Genomic DNA, 22712 nt, shown 5'->3' with positions numbered 1-22712 from the left:
CGGAGATCGGGTCAGCACCTCGTAACCCACTGCCTGTTGTTGTCACTGGAGTTTGACTGGAATGAGCTGCATGCTTCACTGGTGTGCCGTCCCTGGCTGGTTTCAGCCTGCAGCCCCATCACTGTGGCTGCACAGGTTGATACATTCGCTCTTTGACACTTTGAGGAAAAGGTTGGCAAGCCCTGGATTAAACGTTTTCATGGCTAGAAACTCGCCAACGCTAGTATAGACCTACAGACGCTCAATGAACATGAACAGACACACTCATTACCCGGCTCCCGTGCCAGCCAGAATCAGGTCTGGGCACAGTTTTCCCTTCTCCACAGTGATCCGTGGAATCGAACTCTGCTTTATGGCCCCTGCATTTGACAGGCGTGCCGCTGAGTCCCTTGTCTCCGAGAGGCCAGCCCGCTAGCCCAGCGTCACCTCCTGTCCCTCCACCCGGTTTAGCGGGAAGTCTGGAGCCTCATCAGTTGTTATAGTTCTGCCTGTGCTGTTTTCGGACAATAAATTCCACTTAAACCTCTTCAGTTCATGTAGGATCTCGGGCTTTTGTAGATGAACATTGTGTACTAATAACATTTGTCACGTAGCCTAATTAGTTTTTTAAAGGGAGATATTTTTCTCTCCCACGTTCCAGATTCAAAATTGAAAGCTTAATTGTACTTAATGGCAAAGGCACCGTAACCACAAAGCTGATTATCAAAAATTGTTATCAGTTTCTTCATCAATATTTAATACCAATGTTTGGACACAAAATAATCTTCAGAGAAGTTTGCCCGTGAGGAATGCAGCCCGGGGAGCCCCGCTCCGGGTTCATTTCATTTCGGTGATTTGTCCTGCACATCCCCGTCGGTTCATGGGAAAGCCTCCGGCTAAAAATATCTTTCTCTGCGGTTTTAAAAATGTATTTCTCGGATCTGCGGGTCCAAGACCGTTTCAGAGGGCCGTGGGAGCAACACCCATTTCGTAGTAATGCTCACGTGTCCCTGGCCTCATCCACTCCGCTGGCATTGGCAGTCCTGCTGCAGACGTAACCGCGGACCAAGCGGCCGTCCCCGCGACGCATGCCAGGGCGGCAGTGCCAGACCGAGCTGGTCATCACCGGTTCTTCGCCACCTGTGCCAGAGCGACGCCGGGGTGCCGCAGAACGACCCCGGCGAAGCGGTCACGCGTCCTCCGAGGGAGGAAACAGAAAGTACCGGAAGACGCTTGCTGTGCGGCTGGCCTGCGGAACTGACCGCTTTCCCCGTGGAAGACCAGTGTTTCTTGAAAAAGGAGTGGGCAGACGCTGTGGTTGGTCAGAGTCATGCATTCGGTAGGTGCTTTCTCAAGGAGCGAAACAAGACTGTGTCATCAAGAACAAATGATAGTGTTTGTGGCCAGTGATACAATTTGAGTCTTCAAGCAAAAATTAGAATTTTGAGAAACTTACCCCCATCACCGTGACCTGAGAGCGTCGAATTCTGAGGCTTTTGTGATGAGCTCAGAGTGGTATGAACAAACACGACTTTCTCCGTACGTATGCTGAAGTGGGTCGGCACCGCACAGGTCCACGGGACTCGGAGCCTCCCGGCTTCCAGGTGACCGCTGCAGGGTATTACGGGATCACCCGTGGGCAGGCGGACGATGCGTTCGCAGTACAGGACGGAGCGATGGATTCCAACAGACGATACGTTTCAGAGTCCACGTCGCAAAAGTCACTCTTAAGAAACTGCCGCTTGTTGTTTGGGGGCAACACCGACAAACAGTACCCACAGCTGTGCTAAGAAACTGTTAGCACACTTGTCTCCTCTCCAGCTTCACTGCTGCGTGAGGCTGGGCGTTCCCTGTGTGCTACAGTCAGCGAAACAGCACAGCACACAGAGCAGAGAGGCTTCCTTCTGTGAAGCCGAACGTTGAAGGAATTTGTCTACATACGTGTAACAGGTGCCCCTCTGCTCCCTGATTTTTTTTTTTAGTTTTGAAAAAAGAGATACTTTTTTAACATGTAATTAGTTTGTTGTTGTCGTTTCTTGAGAGAGAGAGAGAGAGAGAGAATGAGGGAGAGAGCAAGCAGGGCAGCGGCAAAGAGGGGGAGACAGATGATCCGAAGCAGGTTTCGTGCTATCAGCACAGAGCCTAATTCGGTGCTCACGAACCATGAGATCATGACCCGACCCGAAGTCGGACGTTTACCTGACTGAGCCACCCAAGTGCCCCAGTTTGTTGTTATTTTTAAGTGTGTGTTTTCATCTCTCCTAGTGTAAATATTAGTAGATATATTCCAGATGAACAAGAGCTCTTGGAGTCCTTGGTAATTTTTGAAAATATAAAGGGGTCCTGAAGATAGTGTTTGAGAGTGGCTGTCTCTCAGCGTTTCTCAGCCCGAACAGGACGCAGCAAGCACTCCGCTTACATAAGAAGCATTTTGGGATGCCCTACTGCTAACCCTGAGGTGGCATACATGGGTAATAAAACGCCTTCCTAATTGCAACACGCCGGTTCTTCCGGGAGACTGCTAACTATAGAAGGAAACTACAACGTCATGCACACGCCTGTAGGAGACACTCAGGAGCGGTGAGATGGTCAAGCACTTGCCTGTGTGGGCGCACCACGGGTACAGACAGCCGCTAGGCCTGCAGAGCCCACGGCCCCAACCACGCATGAACGCACTGGTCGTGGCGATGCGATTTTCTGGAAGGGCGAAAAATCCTGGTACAAGTTCAAACAAAACAAAATGGCGCGTCAGCGTGCACAGTAGCCACTGTTCCAGTAGGTTCAGTGTGTGGGAAGCTGTGCCCCGTGTTGTTTGAGTTCAGATAGCAGGACCGTTGCTGTTGACCTACGTAAGGCCGAGCGAGGCGCCTGAAAGGAGAGCGGGTCCTGTCGTTCTGACCCCCGGTGCCGTCGGGCTCAGCCCGGCGCCCTCGCGGGTGCCCTGGACGCCTGCAGGAACACTGCCACCCGACTGAGAACCGCCGGTTTAGGGTGTGTTGGCTTTTCCTCCCCCGCCTCACGTGGCCAGACTTGAGCAGAATCTCCTGCAGCTCCACGGTTTGCTTTTCTAAAAACCTTAAAATCCGAGTGTGTGTCTTAGAGAAGGAGACAGAGTAACCTGCCGAATCGTAGTTCCGAGGCGCTCGCGTGGAAGCCGTCCTCCAAGAACTGGACGTCAGTCCCCACGACAGCCCCGCCCCCGTGACCCCGTCGGGAACGTGGCGGCGCAGAGGTGAACGGCCCTGACCACAGCCCGCACCCCCGCCCCCCGCCATGCTGGCGTCCTGCTCGTAGGGAACACGAACAGCAGTCTGACGGGACACGCGCTCTCCATGTCGCGGGTTCGCGGAATTCGGTTTCACGATCGTCTTGTCTGCCATAAAGCCCGTTTTCATCCTTTTCCCTGTTGTTTTTATTTTGAAATGGAACCTTGCAAGTGCTCTCTTTTGTTACCCACTCAGGTATTTGAGTCCCTGTGGGACGTTGTGTGGTGACTTTGCCGGCCCCTCATCAGTTCCTTCTGTATTTTCCGTTTTATTTGTCGAGCCCAAGCACACTTGCCACAGGGCGGCGTCACCGCACAGCGGATTTGGGGGTCGAGCAGGTCTGCCCGCGTGGACGGTGCAGTCTCGTCACGTTGACGGAGTTGTCTGAGCCGCGGCTTTATCCTCTGAAAAAGGGTGAAAATACCGCCCGTGACATTGCCCCTCCAACTGTCAACTCGTATGGAAAGCACGTCAGCTCGGTGCACACGGCCACACTGAGGAAAAGTTGTTATTTTTGCCTGTTACTTACATGTGACCTCCAGGACTCAAGCCACGGGACACAACTGTACGACCATCAGAGAGCCGCTTACTGTCCTGATTCTGCCTCCTCCCGCGCTTGGACTCCAGGAGTCCACACCGCCATGGCGGTGCATACATGTTAACACATACCTTTGAAATGAGTGTTGCGGGCGCCTGCGTGGCTCAGTCGGTGAAGCCATGGCTCGGGTCGTGGTCTCGTGGTTCGTGGGTTCGAGCCCCACACCAGGCTCCGCACGGACAGTACAGATCCTGCTTGGGGATCTCTCTCCCCCCTCCCTCTCTGCCCCTCCCCACTTGTGCTTTCTCTCTCTCAAAAATAAACTTAAAAAAAAAAATGAGTGTTGCCAGTCCAATGTCATAGAACAGAGACAATGGAACTGTTTTCTTTTTACCTCTCCTTCACTACTTGTTCAAATGAAATCTTTAAAAATATAAATCTGAAGAGTAGTCCCTCAGGCGTCATGGAACACAGAAAATGCCACCATAGAATACAGAGTAAAGCCTGTGACACCCCCTCGATGTCCCTTGCCTGCTTCCGGGGGTCTCAGGGATCCATCCTCCTATTCGGTTAAGTTTGGGGTAAACCGCATCTGGGCCACTGAAATGCAGGCTCATGGGCTAAGGGAGCATTTCCACCCGCAGAGATTTTTTTTTTTTTTAATCTTTATTTTTGAGAGAGAGACAGAGACAGAGTGTGAGTGGGGGAGGGGCGAAGAGAGAGGGACACCCAGAATCCGAAGCAGGCTCCAGGCTCCGAGCCGTCAGCACAGAGCCCGACGCGGGGCTCGAACTCACGAGCTACAAGATCGTGACCTGAGCCGAAGTCGGACTCTTAACCGCCTGAGCCACCCAGGCGCCCCCACCCGCAGAGATTTCACAGCCCCACAGTAGCAGGGCTTGGGCAGGTACAGAGGTAGCCGCAATCCCAGTCGGGATTTGACTCGCGTGACGGAGGAGAGCCAAGGACTGAGATGTCATGTCTGTGGGAGAAATCAGGAGGTTGCACGGAATCACCGTAGAAGACTCAGAAGTTGGGGTGGAGCTTCCCAGGCTGAGGCAGCAGGCATCCGGGCAGTGGGCCGTGTGAGCAGAGCTGTGGGGTGGTGAGAGGGTCCTAGACACCCAGAAGCCAAGCAAAGCGTGTGCTCCTGTAGGAGCACGTGCGTCCTCGGGAGGAGACGCAGACTCCGAGGCGTTTCTGTCCTCCCCTGGGCTTTGCTGGTACCTGAGTCCATCTGCTTTTATTCTGGTCTTCATTTGGCCGGAGAGCAGTGGGTTTGTCCTCCGTTCAGTCCCTCAGGGTTAGAAGATTTCATGGGCTTATCTTCTGTTTCAGGCTAAACCACTTTTGCTGTGAACTTTGAATTCATGTATGCCACAGAAAGACTGAGAATTCTAGAGCTGGGAGTGACTTCACCGTCCCTCTAGCTGGATTCCTGTTCGATAGATGCAGAAGCCAGTGGGCTCCCTCGCCCGCCCACAGTCACGCAGCCAGGGAGCAGCAGAGCGGAAGGAGCACGGGCTCGGCTCCTGCTCAGAGAGCCACCCTGACGTGCGTCTCCTGGGTGCCGGGTCTTCCATGCCACCGGTGGATCTCCCTGGGGCCCCACGCCCTTTGCCCATGTTCAGCCAGATAGTCGTTTCATCGTTGAGTTACAAGCGTTCTTTGTGTTTGCTGGGTCTGTCTCCTAAGTGATCAGCCCGTATTTTCTTAGACTCCATGGGCTCTCTTTCTCTATCTCGGCGGCCTCACTTGCAACACGAGAGCTTTTAATTCTGGCGAAGCGCGGGTTATCTTTCTTCACTCTCGATTGAGCTTCTGGTGTCGTATCGAGGGAACGGTTGCCTCACCCAGGTCACAGAGATGCCTGTTCTCCCCTGAGTGTTGCAGTTTTGCCGCTTCCGTGTAGATCCACGATCCGTTTTGAGCTCATCTTTGTGTGTGTCGTGAGGAAGGGGTGCGGCTTTGTTGTGTCACGTGGCGGTATCCTGTGCCCCAGACGTCGCTGGGACAGGCTGCTTCCCCCGCGGAAGTGCCTTGACACCCTTGATCATTCTTTCCAATGGAAGCGTTTTGGAGAAACACCTTTTTCTGTTCTTTTCAGTGAAACATAGACTTAACAGAATTATCAAAACACTCATTCATACGACACTCTCTTGATTTGTTCACAGCCCAGCAGACCTGGTTACCCCAGTCCACGGTCCAGCGAAGGATTTTATCCCAGTCCCCAGCACATGGTACAGACCAATCATTACCAGGTATGATTTGCCAGTCGTGACAGATGTGAGATGCATTCTTCTTCACGTTTGGGGTGGGGAGGTGCGTCACACGTATTCATTTTTTCATTTCTGTACTTACGAGTGATTTGGCACGCAGAGAACTGAGAAAGTACTCTGACTAGTAGCTGTAAGTGGATGGCGTGTTGACGCCCAGAGGGTGGCCTTCACACAGCTGGGCGGCTGTCCCGTGCCACGTCCTCAGCCCCATCACCTTCCTCTGTTCGGGGAGGCGCAGGCGAACCCAGCGGCTCCTACTGCGCAGAGGTAGTGATGACCTGGGCAGTTTTTCTGGAAGGCAAAAACAACATTCGATTGTACCTTGCGAACTGGACAGATGCCATATGGACAGGTGTGGAAAGCTTGTCAGACTTCCAGGCTAATAAGTAGCTTACGCAAATTGGGAAAGAGTGTCCTCGAAAGGAAAGGACCAGAAGCAAAGTCAGTAATGTTTCTGTTTCTGAGGGAAGGGTATTTGCCCTGTGGAGGTATACTCGACCCAGTTCTGACCAAAGTGGACACCGTGCTCCCTGCGCCACACCGGCTGGAGAAAGCTTCTGTAAGCCTGGAGGGTCCCCTCCCCTTCCCCGTGTCGCCCGCTGCCCGGTGCAGCCACCCTCTGACTGTGAGGAGAGGTTGGCGTGGCGTGTCCTTGGCTTTCAGATAAACGATCAGACAGGGTGTGCTCGTCCCCCGTGCTCAGCTGCTCTGACTGGGTGTGATGTCTGTGCGTTGACGTCCTGATGAGGGTGTCACTAATTCACTCCTTTGTAGTGCTGGGGACTATTCCACAGATTGTTTACCCGTAGTGATGTTATTTGGGTAGCGGGCCAAATCGCTTCTGGGAAATAAAACCCCTCTTATAATTGGTATCGGCTGTGGCTTTGCCATTGCCGCGCCTCTGAGGCGACTGCGTAGCTGGCTGGCTGGGTGAGCCGTGACACCCGGCCTCTAATAGAAAGTGCTTGACCGGAGAAGGATTCAGACGCTAAACAAACAGCGGGTGGTCCTCGAGTGTCTGTCTGGGGAGGGAGAACTTCCCTTAACTGCCGTCTCCCCTGAGTTACCCGTGTGTCAGGGAGCAAACAGAAGCCCGCTTACTGTGCCTCCTTCACTCAGATGAAAGCACTTTTATTCCTTTACGTGCCTCTCAACTCTATTTAAAGCCAGGCCTCTTGGGTCAGTATGGACAACACAACACTCCTCCCTGTGCGGTGCTGGGGTGCCGGGTGAGTGCAGGCCATTCCGAGCTAGAAGGATGTTGCTAGACAGAACGTGAAAAGTGGACACGCGGCGGCCCTTTGCCTGGCTGACTGCCTCCGGACCCCCGCGTACTAATTCTGAAGGGGGCCCGGCAGTATTCCATCGTGACCAGGCACCCCCAGGAGCTCTGGTACAGGACTGGCAGCCCTGTTTTGGGAGACCCTGTCCTGAGACCCCCACTTGCCAGGGGAGGGTGAACCACCGGGTCCTCCGGGGCAGCTCCTCATTCCACAGGCTGGCGGTGACTGACTGTCCCCGTGCCCTCCGCCCTCGAGGGAGGCGCTCCTGGGCCCCTCGGTCGCCGGAAGCGTGGGTTACAGCTTGCCTGGCCGTGACTCATCACGGCTGAAGAGCCGGAGCCCGGACCTAGGGCAGTGCTCAGAGCAGCCGGAGGGGTGTGGGTGGCCCAAGGAGGGAAGCCGGGCCCCGGGCAGGCACCGGACCCCAGGCTTCTTGAGAGAAAACGCGGCCACATCCGCTGACGAGACCGAGAGAGCGTGCGGTCAGGGCACCGGTCTGTGCAGCTTTCACGACCTGGGGCTCTGGTGCCCGTTGGTCAGTGGCTGCCGCCCCGTGGAGTGGGAGCCCGTGAGGACGGAGACTTGCCTCCACTTGAAGTGCCTACAGGCGTGTATAGAACACAGGAAGGATTCGGCAGAGAAGTTAAAATACTCCTATTTTCATTGAAGAAATGAACGATTCACCTCCCCCAGGCGCCAGGTTTCTTTATCCTGCAAATGGGAACAGCAGCGGGCCATTGCCTGCCGCTGTCTCACGTTCCTTCTTGGCCTAAAATGTTCACTGGATCCTGTCACTCCGCTGTGTGGCTGCCACAGAACACTTGAAATCTGTGCAAATTCCTGAAAGTTCTCTGGCAGTAGTGTGTCCCTTCCGACCAAAAATAGCGATAGGACACTTTATGTTAGTGGAATTTTTTTGTTAAAATATTTTCATTCAAGGGGGAGCCCGGGGGGGGGGGGGGGGCTCAGTTGGTTGAGTGTCCAACTTTGGCTCAGGTCATGATCTCACGGTTCATGAGTTCAGGCCCCGCGTTGGGCTCCATGCTGTCGGGGCAGATCTTCTGTCCCCCCTCGCTCTGCCCCTTTCCTGCTCACTCTCTCTCTCTCTCTCTCTCTCAAAAAACAAATGTTTAAAAAAATATTTTCCTTTAAGTAAACTATGAGAACTACCTGTACACCTTATTTGAAAGTTTATTGTCAGTATGCAATTTGGGGATAAATCCATACCTGGAGACCTAACCGATGCACGAAATCTTTGTTCAAGAACGTGTTGATGTTTGGAAATACGGGTTTGGCTGTGCTTTATCTCATTGAAGAATTAACTGACGACTCTGGCCACACAGTACTCGCCTAGTGAGTTATGGAAACAAATGCTGCTTCCGTCCCCTCTTTTTCTCGTGACTGAGGGAGGGAACCACATAAACAACCCTCTCGTTTTCCTTCTGCCCTGAACTCTTTCTGCACGTGCACCTGAGCGCCTTGTCTCTACCATGGCCACCGCTGCGGGGACACGGGGCCGGGCTTCGCTCACCGCCAGCTCTAGCTCATTAGAGAAGAGCGCTCGGGAGCAGTGCCACAGAGCCGTGACCGGGGTCCCTGTTGCTTTGGCATCGAGGCTACAGAATGGCACGGGAAATAATTTCCGACTTGCTGGTGTGTTCGCTTTAGCTCTCGATGCGGCCTTCGTGGATTGCCTTTTGGGGGCTTTAGTTGAGAATCCATTGCCTTGCCTTGACCAGCTTCCGGAGGCCCCCTGCTTCACTTGGCCAGTGAGCCCTTCCCCAGCCTTCAGAACCGGCCCTGCCGTACCTCTCTGAGCACGTTTCAGTAGCCACATCTCCCCTTCTCTCCCCTTCGGCCCCCCTTGGCCCTTGTCAGGAACCTGCTTCTCCCGTTAGGTTAATCCAGGGTGACCGCCGCGTCTCAAGTCTCCTCATTTACAATCCCATGTGTGAAGTCCCTTTGCCACGTGAGGGGGCACAGCCCGGGTTCCGGGGATCCGGACGTGGATGTCTCGGGCACCACTGTTGGGTTTCCACGGTGTTCTTTGTCATCTTAGCCGCCGGCCTGCGTGTGGAGGGCACAGCTGTGCAGGAGTGTGACCCCCGCTGCCTCCCATTCGCAGGTGTCTGGCTATCCTGGTTCACATGGGGTCACAGCCACGGCTGGCAGCATCTACCCGGGTCAGGCATCTCTTTTGGACCAGACGGACTCATGGAATCACAGACCACAGGAGATATCGATGTGGCAGCCCAACGTGGAGGTAAGCTGGATGTTCGTGTGTTAGCATGAAGCTTTGCCCAAAGTACCTTCTATTTCTGAATCCTGAGAGTTGTTGATTTCGGTGACCTCATTCGAACACCAAGGTGCTCCGTGTGCCCCAGTGCTTCCTAGCTCTGTGAGTCCTTTTCACTGAAACCAAGAGATGCCGCCACCGTCAGCCCGCCCGTCTGAAAGGTGGCGCACCAGCCTGAGCGTAATGAGCATGTGCGGGAGGCACGTCCCCGGAAGGAGCAGGGCAGGGCGATGGAGCCTGCCGCTCTGTGGGCCATGGTAACTTTCACCAGATTTGCCTGGTAAACCGAGAACCGCTCCTGTGATAGTAAATGTTGTTTCTTGGACTCCCAGAACACCTGTGGTCACTGCCCGTGCCCTCGTCCTTGGAGTGAGCGTGTTTAACAATTGCTCGGTTCACCGCGGCGTGTGCACGGAGTTTAACCCTCCTTCTGGTCCACCTCCAGACTGTTTTCACTCCTTCACCGTAACCAGTGATGTATTCTCTGCACGTTCCTTGGATTGTTTCTCTAGAATAAATCCCTGCAGGTGGAGCTGTGGGCTGAACGACCTTGTACTTGGCAAAGATGCTCGGTAGGAGGTGACGAGCCGCCTCTGGGAAAGTCGCTCCCGTGAGCGGAGTGTGAGAGGCCCTCTTTCCACCGCCCTTGCCGTTCTGCTTCATTTCCTTTGGAAAGACACAGAAAACAGCAAAACTATCCTCAGTAGGCCCCTGAGAGTGGATGCGCTGTTGTATTTCCCTCCCGCCAGGACTCTGCGGCCCTGGACCTGCGCGGGATCGGGCAGGTGCTGCCCACCCAGCTGGTGGAAGAGCGGCTGATCCGGCAGCAGCAGGAAATGGAGGAGGACCAGCGCTGGCTCGAGAAAGAGGAGAGATTCCTGGTCATCCTGGTAATTGGGACCCCCTCCGCTTGTGACGCGCTGGCACGGTCTGCTGTGCTGCAGACGATCGGAAAGGTTCATCCTTTTCAAAACCAGAGAGTTTGTCTCACATCTGGCCCCTACCGCCGGCAACAGTGGGTCATTTCCTCTTCTTGGATTCCCTTTTCCACCAGGTTTCTGAGATGTTGCTGGTGGCGTTGTGGGCTCGGAGGTGTTAGCATCCCTGTGGTTTTCGCAGAAGCAGCTCCCCCTTAAGTGTCAGCTCGCACGTAAGAGCCTGCATTTTGCTGCTGCAGGACGTGTGGCCGGACAGCCGAGGACCCAGGCCTTGCCTGCCCGGTTCCTCTCCTCTCGTGCTCCGACACATACCGACCGCCCGCCCCCACCCCCCCCATGTGTCCGGACAGCCCGAGTGACAGCCACCTCAGAAGTCTCCTGGGGCAGAGAGGAAGTGGAAAGGCAGAGCGGTGTCTGTGTGTCCCTTGACACAAGGGCCCTTCGGACTCGGCGCCCCATGCCACGCGCTCCTGTGCCCTCGGCCTCAGAGCCCACTCCCCCGTCCCCTGCACGGCTGGTTCCGTCTTCCTGGAGCGGCCTGAAAAGGATGGCTGAGCAGAGCCAGGCCTGCGGGCACAGATTCTCGACTCCGTACCTCTCCTGGGCAGGGCACAGCCGGTCCCTCGTGCTTTGATCAAGTAAACGCTCCCTGAAGCCAAGACGCTGTTCGACTGTAGGCCGAGAGACCAGACACCAACAAGGGGCGGGGTGGTGGGGGGTGCGTTTCTCACATCACTTCCTGTCTTCCAGGCACTGACGCTTTTAATCGCCGAGTAACGGTGTCATGAGACAGTGACCTTAGCCTGTGTTGCGCAGCGTTCGTCGACATCGTTTCTACGTGGCTTTCGTTTCTTTGAACCTGTAGTTCACAGTTAGAGCAGCCCGCACACTCAGGTTCAGGGAAGCCCGTTTTCACTGCTGGAGCGGCCAGTGCCCTGAGCACAGGACGTACTGGGGCTGCCCTCAGCACGCCTGCCGCCTCGGAGAGCTCAGGGGGCCCGGAGACGTCACGCGCGCTCCACGCTCCGCCGCTGCCGGTCGGGACGAAGGCGGTGTTCCTCAGCACGCACCGTTGGCCCAGTCGGGCCCCTCAGGTTGTACGCGACGTCTCCCACGTGCTGCCACCACCTGACGCATTTCTCGTGTGGGGAATCCAGTCTGGCCAGCCCCCCCCCCCCCCCCCCCCCCGCCCCAAGGAGGAGAGGGGTCCGGAATCCTTTAATCGAAATTCTGGAAGGTTTTGTGTTTTTCAGAATCCAGTATTGTTGCACCAGAGAAAGCTGATGTGGTGTGGTGCACGTGCCGTGGGTTTATGTAGTGTTCCAGGGGCATCCCAGGGGTAAACAGCGAAACACGGATGTTCATGTTAACAGGAATAGGTACAGAGTTCACGTCCATTCAGGTCACGTTGTGCCATGAAATTCGCTTGCTTCAAATGCAAAAGAAAAAAAAATTACCAGTTTTCAGTGCTTGTTAGATTTTGGAACCGAGGATAAAGGAAGTGAACCCTCCCTGTGACACCCCCGTTTCACGGGATTTCCCGAGGTCACCCAGCTAACGTGTGGCTGAGCCTGGATTCAGTCCAGAACCCTGCTGCAGGGTCGGTCCAGCTGCTTTGTCGTGTGGCCTCAGCGCGTGCGAGGGCGCGTCGTGCTGGGGGGAGTTTTAACACTACACTTGCCGGGCGCTCTTCTGTACGTACGTTTACAGCGAGCTATAGGAAACATGGATAGGTAAGGTGACGCGTTTACTTTTGAACAGAGGTTTCGTGCTGCGTTTACTTTTGAACAGAAGTTTCGTGCTGTCAAAAATCTAAATTATTTAAGTTAAAGCATATCTTGATAAGAGGCAAGCTGCAGACAGTGGTGATCGTTTAGTGCGGAAATCTGAGCGAGCCAGTTTGGATACGGAGTGGGCTCCAAGAACGGCCGTTCCCTAGCCCATCTTATACTTTTGCCCAGACAGAATATTTTCTTGCATTGATTTGTATTTTAAAAAGTCACTGTTGGGGCGCCTGGGTGGCTCAGTCGGTTGAGCGTCCAACTTCAACTCAGGTCATGATCTCGCGGTCCGTGAGTTTGAGCCCCGCATCGGGCTCTGGGCTGATGGCTCAGAGCCTGGAGCCTGCTTCCGATTCTGTGTCTCCCTCTCTCTCTGCCCCTCCCCCGTTCATGCTCTGTCTCTGTCTCAAAAATAAATAAACATTAAAAAAAAATTTTTTTTAAAGTCACTATTGGGGCTCCTGGGTGGCTCAGTCGGTTGAGCGTCCGACTTCAGCTCAGGTCATGATCTCACATTCCGTGAGTTCGAGCCCCGCGTCAGGCTCTCTGTGCTGACGGCTCGGAGCCTGGAGCCTGTTTCCGATTCTGTGTCTCCCTCTCTCTCTGCCCCTCCCCCGTTCATGCTCTGTCTCTCTCTGTCCCAAAAATAAATAAGAATAAATAAATAAATAAATAAAAAGTCACTATTACCGATTCTCCGAACTAGAGCTGCTGAATGTAAGTACCACCAGCTCATGCACGACTGACCGCGAGTGAGCAAAGGTTTGCTCAGGGTTGCAGAGTGCCGGCCCGTGCTGCTCTGCTGGGGTGCAGCGGGGGAGCACCAGGAGCCCGTGGGTGCTTGGAGGGGTCAGGGACAGTGCCAGAGCCCGGATGTGTTGAGCCAAGGTGAAAGATCCATTGGAATTTGCAAGGCAGACAAGCTCAGGAAATCCCTTCCAGGCAGAGGGAAGGAGCATGAGTAACAACACCACTCAGGAGACTGTTCTCAGAAGCCCCCCACCCACGCTGGATGTGACCGAAGCTTAGGGAGTGGGAAGCGGCTAATGGGTTCACCGCTCAGTCTTCTGAGCGGTTTCACGTGTTTATATACGAGGCTCAGGACCCGGCTGGTGAGTTGTGGGCTTTTTCTCGGCATTGAGACCATGCACGTACAATGAGCAGACCTCGAGCGTGCAGCCGGCCGAGCTCTGTTAAGTGTGTGAGTCCGTGTAACCCACACCCACGCGTCGGACATCTCAGATCCCACATGGCTCCCAGATTCCGTTCAGAGCCCATCTCTGAGGCTGTACGAGATGCCCCCCGGGGTCCTGGTCCGCACCGCGCCTCGCCTGCCCAACGGCCTGGGTTCTAGGACGTCTCTGCTCAGTCGGGGCCTCCCTGCCACCTGTTCCCCCTGCCCTTTATTTCTCCCGTGCCGCTTTGATGACTTAATTTTGTGTCTCGCGTCCCTTACTGACTTACCGCCCATCCACTCAGAGCTCCTGCCACTGCTCTAATGGTGTTTCATTTTCCCCAGATTTGTTGGGTCTGTATTTTCTGTGTGCATATGCAGTTCATTTTTAGACACTTACCTTGTGTTTTCCAGTATTGATCACATGAACTCTGACTGATTTCCTTGGGTTTTCTGCATGCACAGCTGTCTCTTTTTCCCCCCATTTTTTGAGGCATAATTGACACACGTCACTTGTTGAAAGCATCTCCTTTCTCCATTTTCAGTGTTTGTTACATACGTCAATTTCTTTTGAGGCATCCCTTGCCAATTTTTATATTAACTAGGTCCCTGCCTGCTTTCATTCTTAAAGATGTTGTCTATAATAGTTTTTCTGTTAAGTATACTGTTGGCTCTGTATTTTAAATACATTATTTTTCTAAAATCTTGTAAGGAGTGTAACGTGATGCACAATGTAGGACATTTTGCTTGGGTTTGAGCTAGCCCTGTATTCCAGAGTTAAATCCCTACTTAAGGCATAACTGATCATTCTTCTTTTCTAAGTTTATTTATTTATTTTGAGACAGAGAGCATGAGCGGGGAGGGGCAGAGGGAGAGAAAACCAGGCAGGCTCCATGCTGTCGGTGCAAAGCCCAACAGGGGGCTCGAACTCACAAACCATGAGATCGTGACCTGAGCGGCAGTCGAGTGTCAGACGCTTAACCGACTGAGCCCCCCCAGGTGCCCCGAGCCGTAACTGACCATTCTTGCAGTATCTGGCATCCTTCGTTAGTGTTCTGGTAGGATTTAGTATTGCCGTCCATGAGTGAGAATGTCTTATTGTTGTCACTGTTGGCTACGGGGTCCAAGCAGTGCTGGTATCACAGGTGAGTTGGATATTCCCTACCCCATCTTTGATTGGGGTGTTTGTCAGGTGGGCATTGTAGGTGGTAGGGGTGAGGGGAAGCGCGTGGCCAGGACTGGGGCCTCTTCCAACGGGAGTGGCGGGCGGAGACACGGAAGCAAGGAGATGGGGGTGACATAAATGTCAGCGTCCCCGTTCCCTGCCTCAGCCACAGCCGTATTTCTAAAATCTGACCCTCTCATTCTCACACTTAAAATCAGCCAGTGGCTACCACAGGATGACTGCCCAGGATGACTGACTGGTCCGTTAGACTGTGAGCTGTCTCTGCATTCGTCTTGTCCTCAAGGTCCAGCCTCCTCATTCAGCCGCTGTGACAGAAAGGACGGCACAGGAGGGGAGGGCCAGCGTGGGGACACATGGGAAGAACATTCCAGGGAGAGAGCATACCAAGTGCAAGGTCCTGAGGCGAGGCGGGAGGGGCCAAGTATGTCTGAGCACAGAAAGACCACCGCAGTGGCCAGAGCGCAGCGGGTGAGGGGGACAGACAGCGTAGGACCCTTAGGCCATGGCAGGCTAGCGGGACCCCGGGGCCAGGGGCACGGGCAGTGGCGGGAAAACAGAGCACGCTGCACATTAGAACTGAAAATGGTCTTTCCTGTCCTTGACTGTCCTTTTCAAGAAGGCAATACTAGAAAGAATCTAGACCCTGGAGTCAGCCACATGAGAATTAAAAATCCTGGTTATTATGACCCTATATAAATTGTTCACCCTCTCTGCTTTAATTCATTTATCTGTACAATAAGTATAATATGCTCTATCAAGTGTGGGTAATACTTTTCTCCCAGGGCTGGCTTGAAGACTAAACATGTAGCACGTATCCATCCAGTGGGAGGAGAAGGGGGTACACATGAATTCCCCAAAGGGCTTCTCACTCTCACTCAGGGCATGCTCCATGGCAGCTGAGAGCCTCTGAAATCCCAGACCGTATCCCTCAGCCCACACCAGGCTCCCGAGGACGGTCCCAGAACACCTTCTGGCCTCTCCTGACCCAACACTAAGAGAATAGGTCGAGTGGGAGATTTGAGCCACTTGTGGGGATTCTGCAAAGGAGCACTGCAGCCGTCACCTGGGAGTGGAACGTGCTTTTATTGGCTTTGCTTGTTGTTACAAATAAAGCCTTGATTCCTTTTTGCTGTTGGCAGAGCGCCCACAAGTGGACTATTTTTAGCAGATGGCCAGCAAGGCCCGCGTGTTCCTCTCAGAATGTGGGGCCCTGGGCAGGAGGCAGCCCACTGCAGGCTTCTCCAGTGGTCAGGGACAGAGGGTCTGTTTGGGGGCTTTTTCCTCAACCGTTGTAGGCCTGATACCCTTGTAAAATAAAATAAAAACAAGTACTAGAAAAGACAAAAACAGATTCTTTTAATATGCAGAACATGAGCCAAGTTTGTTTATATGAACCCCCACAGACCTAAAAATTACTATTTTAGATTGCTCTGGAATTTTTTAAAGATACTTGCCTTCTGTTTCTGTCTCATCGTGACCTGGTGACAAATCCCCAACCCTCACAGGTCCTTGGGCCATGCGAGGCACAGCACCCCTACTCCCTTCTGTGGGGCCAGCTTGTGCCCCTGGGTAAGGAGCTGTACTCTTGTTTGAAAGATTGACTCCCAAGTTGCTTTGTCAGTAATCTCGCCCAAACGTTTTCTAATAGATGAGCATCAACAGGTGTCGAGTGGAATCTTCCGTTCTTAGGACTGACACCATTGAGGGCGGTCACTGCCGTTAAATACGGCTGCTGCCTTTCCTTGCATACTCCAGGGGGGTCAGGGCTCCCTCACCTTATCCCGCTTGCCCCTGGCCGCCCAGCCCTGACCTAAGGCACTCGCTCCTGGCAGTGGGCCCTCTCCCCATCCAGCCCGCGACCTCCCGGGGTGCCCCTTTGCCTGCAGGAGCCCTCACCGGCTGGCCGGAGAGAGCCCACAGCCTCGTCAGCCTGCTCAGAGGGCTTTCTTTCCTACTGGGCATGGCTTAAAGACAGGCTGACTGTGTCACCGTCTCGAATTCCTTACAGCGGGCACAGTACTCCTCTAATGCGGTGCCGCGCTAAAGATAGGAGTTTAATTTTAAAGCGAGAAAGGCCTGTCTCTATAAAGCCGACTTTGTCTTCCGAAAAAGGAAATGAATGTCTGAGCTGTTTGTCCCCCTCAGACAGACCCAGGCAGTCTACGCATGAGGAGCGCCAAGCGGGGGTTTGGGGTGGGGGGGGGGGCAAGGACACGCCGCGAGACCCCCTCTGGCCCTTTTCTGCTGGGCCAGGCCACGCCCCTCCTGTGTTCTTGTATCGGCTGCATGCCAGAGGTGATGACAGCGCAGTGACAGCACACGAAAGAAGAGACCGCGGTGTGGCTGGTGGTTGCTGGGTCCCCAGAGCCTAAAACCGTGCCTTCAGCCCTCACCTGCTGCCTGTGAGGACGCAGCGCCCGGGGCCATAAGGGACAGAATGTTCACACCGGTGTCCTTTTTGGTACCAGCAACGGGAAGTAACCCACCTGCCCCTTCCTGCAGAACAGATGGGGTCGCACAGTGGGACGCTGCACAAGGGTCGCGGTGGGCGAGACCCCTCGTCACGCCCACAGGGACGGGTCTCACAGAGATCACATTCACGACCCCGACACAGGGGAGGCACTGTGCAGAACGTGAGTTCTCTGGCTGCGGGTCAGAAGATCGGTCCCCTCTGCGAGGCGGAGGCCGGCCTCAACTGGAGCCTGCTGGGTGTCCACAGTGTCTTGATCTGGGTACTGGGTTAGGTGGGGGCACACATTTGTAAAAACGCACTGGGCTTGTGTATAATGTATATAAGTTATACCTAAAGAGAGAGAGAAGGCATACCTGATGGGGAAAATAACCAGATAACCAGCCCCAAACATTCTTTATGTGCGTGACCTATTTCTGTAAGATTTCAAATATAAATTTCTTCTTTTTGTATTACCGTCTTCAAATCTAGAATGTTCTGCACGCACCTCACCCAGGAGCAGAGGCACGAACGGCCGCTTCTCTCTGACGGCCGGTGTTGGCTCTCTCAAGTCCCCCATGCTGGCACCCGCCTCTGAGACAGGCTGTTGGCTGCGTGGAGAAGCTTACATACCTCTGTTCGTGGAACACAAGTGCGCGTTATAGAGATAGGTTTTCTCGGCTGAAACTGAAACGCTGTGTTGGGGAAAGTGTAATGTGAGGGGAATCCTGTGCGTCAAGAATAAGTCGTTTCATGTGGTTCGTTTGGAGATCCAAATGCCCACGTAAACACGTGGGACACGGCACCTAACTGTGCAAGCACACAAGAAACAGAAGTTGCTTTTGTTTAAGTAAAAAAGTAAATGTTTCCTACAGTCAGGGGCTCCTGGTGGGCTCAGCCGGAAGAGCATGCGGCTCTTGGTCTTGGGGTCGTGGGTTCGAGGCCCAGGCTGGGTATAGAGATGACCTAAATAAGTCAACTTTTTAAAAGATACATTTGCTCCGGTTAAAACAAACCACGTATTTGTCGCCTGATTGCACGCACCTCATGTTGCTTCAGGCAGCTCGGGGCGTTCGTCATCCTGTCACATCTTCTTCACGTATGGAAGGCAAACACACGACCCCGCGTCCAGCAAGTCAGTTGGTGCCATTTTCCCGGCAGCATTAGCTCACTTCGTGTCTGGGTCACGTTTTGGTCATTCTCACGGCAGTTCAGACTTCTGTGGCGGTGACCTGCCATCAGTATCTTTGAAGTTACGACTGTAATCGTTCTGGGGCCCCACGGACCACGCCGTCCTCGAGCAGCCCTGTTCCCTGAGACACGACACTCACATCAGGCCGGTTAATATCCCTGCAGTGGCCGCTGGGTGTCCCCGTGGGGGAAAAGGTCACATGTGTCTCACTTTAAATCAAAAGCTGGAAGTGATTAAGCTCAGTGAGAAGGCGTCAAAGCCCGAGACAGGCTGAAAGCGAGGCCTCTTGCACCAAAGGGTTCGCCCAGTTGTGAGCGCAAAGGAGCCCCTCTTGAAGGAAAGTACAGGTGCTTCTCCCATGAACGCGCGGATGATAAGGAAGGAAAACAGCCTCGCTGCCGATGCGGAGAAAGTCGGGTGGTCGGATGGGAGATCAGATCAGACACGACGTTGTCTTAAGCCAAGGCCTGGCCCGGAGCAGGGCCCTCCCTCTCGTCCGTTCCACGACGGCTGGGGGAGGCGAGGGAGCCGCGGGAGGAGAGCTGTAAGCCAGCAGAGGCTGGTTCCGGAGGGTTCGGGAAAGAAGCCGTCTCCACAACCTACAAGTGCGGGACGAAGCAGCCAGTTTTCCAGAAGATCGAGCTCAGATAGTCAGCGAAGGCGGCTGCACTAAGCAGCAGGTTTTCGGTGTGGATGGGACGGCCCGGTCCTGGAGGGACACGCCGGCCCGGACCTCCGCAGCCAAGAGAAGTCGGAGCCTGCCTTGACAGCCCCGGAGCACGGGCTGGCTCTCTTGGGAGGGGCCGACGCGGCTGGTGACTTCAAGAGGGAGCCGGTGCCCAGTGACCGTGCTGGAATGAGGGCCCGGGGAGTCGTGCTAGGTGTCCTCCGTCTGTGCCCCGGCGGTGGGACCACAGAGCCCGGCTGGCGGGCATCTGTCCACGACACGCTTGACTGGGTATTTGAAGCCCACCCTCGAGGCCTTCTGCTCAGAAAACAAAGATTCCTTTCAAAGTCCTGCTGCTCCTGACAAGGCGCCTGGTCACCCCAGAGCCCCGCTAGGGATGGACGCGGGGATTTGTGTGGTGTTCGTGCTGCTAGCACAGCATCCGTTCTGCGGCCCACGAATCAGGAGTTAACTTTTGACTTGCGAGTCTTCTTACTTAGGAAATACATTTTGTAAGGATACAGCTTCGGGGCACCTGGGGGGCTCAGTCAGTTGCGTGTCCGACTTTGGCTCGGGTCGTGACCTCGCGGTTGGTGATTTCAAGCCCCACGTCGGCTCCCCACATCTGCCAGCACAGAGCCTGCCGCAGATCCTCTGTCCCCCTCGCTCTGACCCTCCCCCGCTTGCGCTCTCCCAAAAAAATAAATACCTATGTTTTTTTTTTTTAAAAAAACATTTAAAAAAGAAAAAGGATATAGCTTCCATAGACAGGGAGTCCTCGGACGGATCCGCGCAAAGTTGACAACCTTCTGGAAAGCAGTCACTGTTCTAGATGCCACGAAGGACCCCTGTGATTTTGTGGGAAGAGGTTGAAACGTTAACACTGACAGCAGTTTGGAAGAAGTGGCTCCGACCCTCGTGGAGGACTTTGAGGGGCTCAGGACAGCCGCGGAGGACGGCCCCGCGGAGGCGGTGGGGACCAGAGGGCCGGGATCAGGAGCGGAGTCTGAAGACGGGACCGAACTGCTGTCATCTCAGGATAAAGCTGACGGGCGAGGAGGTGCTGCTCGGGGAGGAGCACAGAACGTGCTTTCTGGGGACGGAAGCTCCTCCTGGCGAGGATGCCGTGGAGATTGTTGGAAGGACAACAGAGGATTTAGAATATTCCGGAACCCTAGTTGGTAAGGCAGTGGCAGGGCTTGGAGGACGGTCCCCACTTGGGAAGGAAGTTCTGTGGGTAAAATGCTGTCAAACAGCGTCACCTGCTCCGGAGAAATCGTTCGTGAAAGGAAGCGTCAGTAGATGTGGTTAGCATGTTTTAGCAATAAAGTATTTTTTTTAAAGTGTATCTGATAGCGAGTGGGGGAGGGGCACAGAGAATCCCAAGCAGGCTCCGCGCTGTCAGTGCAGAGCCCGTCATGGGGCTCGAACCCACAAACCGTGAGTTGATGACCTGTGCCGAAACCAAGAGTCAGCGCTTAACTAACTGAGCCACTCAGGTGCCCCAGCAATAGAATAGTTTTTAATTCAAGCGTTTTAAACATAACGCGATTTATTGCATGCGTTACAGTGTAGTGTAAACGTAACTTTTATAGTCACTAGGGAACCAAAAATTCATTTGACTCACTTTATTGTGATTTTTGCTTTGTTGCGGCGATCTGGAACAAACCTGCAGTATCTCTGAGGTACGCCTATAATTCTGCCTTCTAAGCTTCAGGTTCCTCGTCTGTACAAGCTTCTTTCTACCTTGCATTTTCAGTGGAGCTTTCCTGCAGCAGGTATTTCCTGAATGTCTAATGGTGCCCGTTACTGTTCCAAGCACGTATGTAATCCTTGTATTCACCATGGGAGGTGGGTATTATTAGTCTACGGCTTTTCCAGCCAAGGAGTGGGTTTCGGGAGGCTAAATGCTTTGTCCCGGGGCGTGGACACTGTTCACAGGGCAGTTGTGTGGATGCTTCATTTCCCCCACCTGTGTGTCCTGCCTTCTACCAAGTCCTGGAGACCCCACGGGAAGCACACAGCCGTGGCCTCTGTCCTTCACGGAGCCTGGCGTCCAGTGAGAAGAGGCAGGGATTTCTAATGTTTAGGACAGGAGGGCAGATTGATACAGTATTCTGTTGATTGAATTGGCTCCGTTTTAAATGACGGTCATTAGTGGCAGGGCACAGAGAGTGCCTGCTGGAGAGGGACATCCAGACCGCCCAGCACTTGGGCAGCTGATACCCAGGACCATTCAAATGTTTAAACCCTCTGACTCAGTAGTTTTTTTTTTTTGGAAATCTGTCCAGGGAAATAATCAGGGATTTCGTCCAATGTTTGTATACAGAGGTGTTTATCAACAACTGTTTATACCATCGAAATTTGAAGATTGCCCCACCACGTAACAGAACTCTTCATCTTACTTGACACTTTTGTGCTACTGACTTAATGCTTTGCCAGTAGTAATTGAATTAGTCCTCCCGTCATGCCTGGGCAGTGGGTACTATTACTGCCCCGTTTTGGAGCTGAAGAAATTGAGGTCCAGGCCACACAGCTCAAAAGGGTTGGAGCCTGATCCGAACCCAGGGAACCAGATGCCAGAGCCCGTGTGCCTCACTGTCACGTGTTTATGACTGCCTTCATGCTGGGGGATGCTGTGCAGCCTTTTAACGTGGTTTTTACCAGTTTCCACTATATAACGTCGTACAGAGGCTACAACATTTTATGGCATGGTTCATTTTTGTAAACATATGTTTATAAGAAGGGAGAGACAGAGCTCATTTCTTCCTCGCCCCACACCCCACAAGTGCTTATGGGTTGTGTCCTCGGTGCTGGGTCCTTGCAGGTGCAGGGTGTACAGACACACAAATGACACATCGAGACGTTCTCTTTCGAATGAGGGAAGTCATTGCCGCACGATCCCTGCCAAATAGAGGGTATCTGTGAACCAAGAACTGAGCAGTCCTGTCGGGGGAAGCCAAAGGCGACGACCCCGAGAAGGGGTATGTGGCCAGAGCGCACGGACAGACGGAGGCAGGGTAGAGGCCACTGCACAGACTGGTCTTCGTGGGGAACAAACCTTCTGCCGAGCTCCGCCAGGATGGCACGAAACCTACTCTGTTTAGTGTGGGGTTCACGAGATTTGCGTACTCTTACGTATACTAAATCCAGATTAATCCATTTGGTTTCTGTATCATGTATGTGTTGGGTGGGGGAAGGGGAGTGACGTGTGACTGGACTGTTTGCTGCTTTGGGGGTACAGCCAAGTACACGTAAACCTTGCTCTGCCAGGACGCAGGAAGGGGTTCTTGTTCTTTTCCGCTCTGGGCTGGAGTTCTCTCTGCCGGGAAGAAAACTCTGTGCTGCTGGGAAGAGAGGGGAATTGCGGACTTCACCGTGCTGCGTGGGGCTCCTGCACACTCCTGTGTGCTGTGCGCATGTGGAGGGAGGGGCTTTGCCGGGGCAACGGACCTGGGTTTGTCATCACCGGGTTTGAGGATTTTCCTGAAACTGGGGAACTTTCGACTCTTCTCATTCAGACAACAACGTGTCATAAGAGAAAGGGACTTAATACAGAATACGTCCGTGATTTTCAAAGCAAGGATGAAACTGTCCTATTTTGTTTCCTTTGCCATAGAAACCCGACGTGCGGCTTTCTCGAGGCAGCATCGACAGGGAGGACGGGAGTCTTCAGGGCCCGGT

General features: G+C 53.8%; 1 protein-coding gene across 23 annotated transcripts in view; it reads left to right on the top strand.

The window, feature by feature from the left end:
- The window catches only part of PTK2 (protein tyrosine kinase 2), a 259431-nt gene that overhangs the window by 222578 nt on the left and 14141 nt on the right, over nucleotides 1-22712 (top strand). For all 23 annotated transcript variants that reach the window (XM_058699208.1, XM_058699197.1, XM_058699198.1 and 20 more), the window contains 4 exons: nucleotides 5958-6044; nucleotides 9471-9608; nucleotides 10391-10531; nucleotides 22648-22710. In XM_058699208.1, the coding sequence (XP_058555191.1) occupies nucleotides 5958-6044; nucleotides 9471-9608; nucleotides 10391-10531; nucleotides 22648-22710 (429 nt within the window). The remainder of the gene's footprint in view (nucleotides 1-5957; nucleotides 6045-9470; nucleotides 9609-10390; nucleotides 10532-22647; nucleotides 22711-22712) is intronic.

This window comes from Neofelis nebulosa, chromosome 14 (assembly GCF_028018385.1).
Source record: "Neofelis nebulosa isolate mNeoNeb1 chromosome 14, mNeoNeb1.pri, whole genome shotgun sequence".
Lineage (NCBI taxonomy): Eukaryota > Metazoa > Chordata > Mammalia > Carnivora > Felidae > Neofelis > Neofelis nebulosa.
Note: the sequence above shows the minus strand (reverse complement) of the source record. Positions and strands in the feature narration are given on the sequence as shown.